This window comes from Trachymyrmex septentrionalis, unplaced genomic scaffold (assembly GCF_001594115.1).
Source record: "Trachymyrmex septentrionalis isolate Tsep2-gDNA-1 unplaced genomic scaffold, Tsep1.0 scaffold112, whole genome shotgun sequence".
Taxonomy (NCBI): Eukaryota; Metazoa; Arthropoda; class Insecta; order Hymenoptera; family Formicidae; genus Trachymyrmex; species Trachymyrmex septentrionalis.
The window spans coordinates 379,710-381,726 of NW_017304248.1; the positions used below are offsets into that span (position 1 = coordinate 379,710).

The 2,017-nt window shown below is 24.5% G+C and overlaps 1 protein-coding gene across 2 annotated transcripts in view; it reads right to left on the bottom strand.

Moving 5' to 3' along the window:
* LOC108752453 (xanthine dehydrogenase) overlaps nt 1-2,017 on the bottom strand; it is an 11,992-nt gene that overhangs the window by 8,643 nt on the left and 1,332 nt on the right. For both annotated transcript variants that reach the window (XM_018493286.1, XM_018493278.1), the window contains exon 2: nt 816-986. In XM_018493286.1, the coding sequence (XP_018348788.1) occupies nt 816-953 (138 nt within the window). In that variant the 5' untranslated portion in view covers nt 954-986. The remainder of the gene's footprint in view (nt 1-815; nt 987-2,017) is intronic.

The window sequence follows — 2,017 nt, forward strand, 5'->3', positions numbered from 1 at the left end:
TTATTTCCTATTGATTGTGTGTTCTAATCTTTTCAGTTTTCATTATTTTTAGTATATTGTAAACTCATTCATTTAGTAAGACTTAAAGATTTAATAGATAAATCCGATACTGTAATGTTGGAAGATCCGAATAATCATATTGCAGATAAATTATAATTATATATAGTCACAAAAAATAGGTATAGATCACACATTTTTTTACTTCCCCGACTAATTATTATTATGTTAAAATCGCAAAAAAAGTTTTTATCAATATTGTAAGAAGAAAATATTAAAATTCGGAAAAAGACCCTTGTTATAAATAATTACATTTACAAATAATTACAATTAATCTAATCTAATGAATTAGATTCTTAGCTTTTAATAGTATTTCAAATACTATTCCAGATCAACTTTTACATATTAACTTTGCCAATTTAATGTTAATCTGTTCTTGGAAATATATTTGAGGGGATATGCGCAATAACAACACTCATATTTTTTGATCGCCAATAATTTAACATAATGGTAATACACTTGTAAAATAGTAGCGTTTACATTTTATTGTGTGTAAAGAAAATAATTGAAATATACTGAGGAAGATCCGAACTGAGGGTTGAAACGTACATATATTTTGTCTAACATATGTTTGCATAGAATTAATTAGAATTATTTATACACTTTCATTCTGTGTTGGTTTTTGAAAAATAAATTTATAATTTATTAATTTTAAATTTATGTAGAAATTTTGAAAAATTATATGAAGAATTTTAAGAAAAATTTTCGCCAAAATGTATCTAAATCAAGAATAAATTTATAATATTAATAGATTGTACCTGCTTTCCATTCACATAAAAGACAAGAGTGCTTGATGGTACTTCTTGTAGTTCATTGCTATTTAAATCTTCATGAAATTCGTTATGATTTATATTTCCATTGTACATATACAGTTTTTCCGTACAGTTTTTTTCCATTTCCAACTGACTCTGTTACACTCCTTTAATTCGCTGTAATATACACTTGCATCAAGATCTACAGCACTAGATATAGATATTCATTACACAAATATATTGCAACGTAAGGTGTTACTATGAAATAAAAATGTCGCGATTTGAATAATATTTAACAATTTTGCTTTATCATTTTGCAATCATGATGTAATCTTCATAGTATTGAACGCTATCAAGGCAAGTCTTTTTTAATTTGCAAGATTATATCATTAACCACAAATACTATACTCGATGACAATTAAACACATGTATCACGTATTATTTTTACTCACAATAATTCTGCTCTTTTTCAATCAATTATGACATTTATAAACTCATTTATATTCGCAAAGATGTATGATAGACAACAACTCAGTTTCGTTACTAACAGCAACTTCCCCCACGTTAAAGCCAGATTATAGTTAATTATAACTGATTAAGCTGATGACTCAAAGACTTATCGTGCGCTCAACATATGTTGTATATATATAATATATACTGTATATACATTCGATATATATAATATTTCGTAAAATGCTTATCACAGTTTTCATTTACGAAATATGTGGAATTTATCAAAAAACCAATATTAAACTTTTATCGGTAATATAATTAAGTCACTTATAAAAATCACAAACAAAAAACACGATTAGTTTTGATAGAATTTTTTGTTCTATCGATTTTTTTATGGCATTATAGATATATATAAATAATATATATATATAATATATAAATAATATATATACATCAACATATATATATATATATATATAAAATATATATTTATATATATCCAGAATATGACTATCTTACTCCACCAATAACGGTGTACATATGTATATCATGAGCGAGATAGCTAAGCGTAACGTAATAAATTGATAATTCGTCGGAAGTATATCGTTACTATACTACTAATTTGTATGTACCTCACAGAAACATTATACTGAAAGTTCATAATTAATTAATTAGTTTTATTATTATAAAGACTAAATAATATGGTTTGTAATCCTTTTTAGGGTACCAAATTTTTTTAATTTTTATTCGAAATG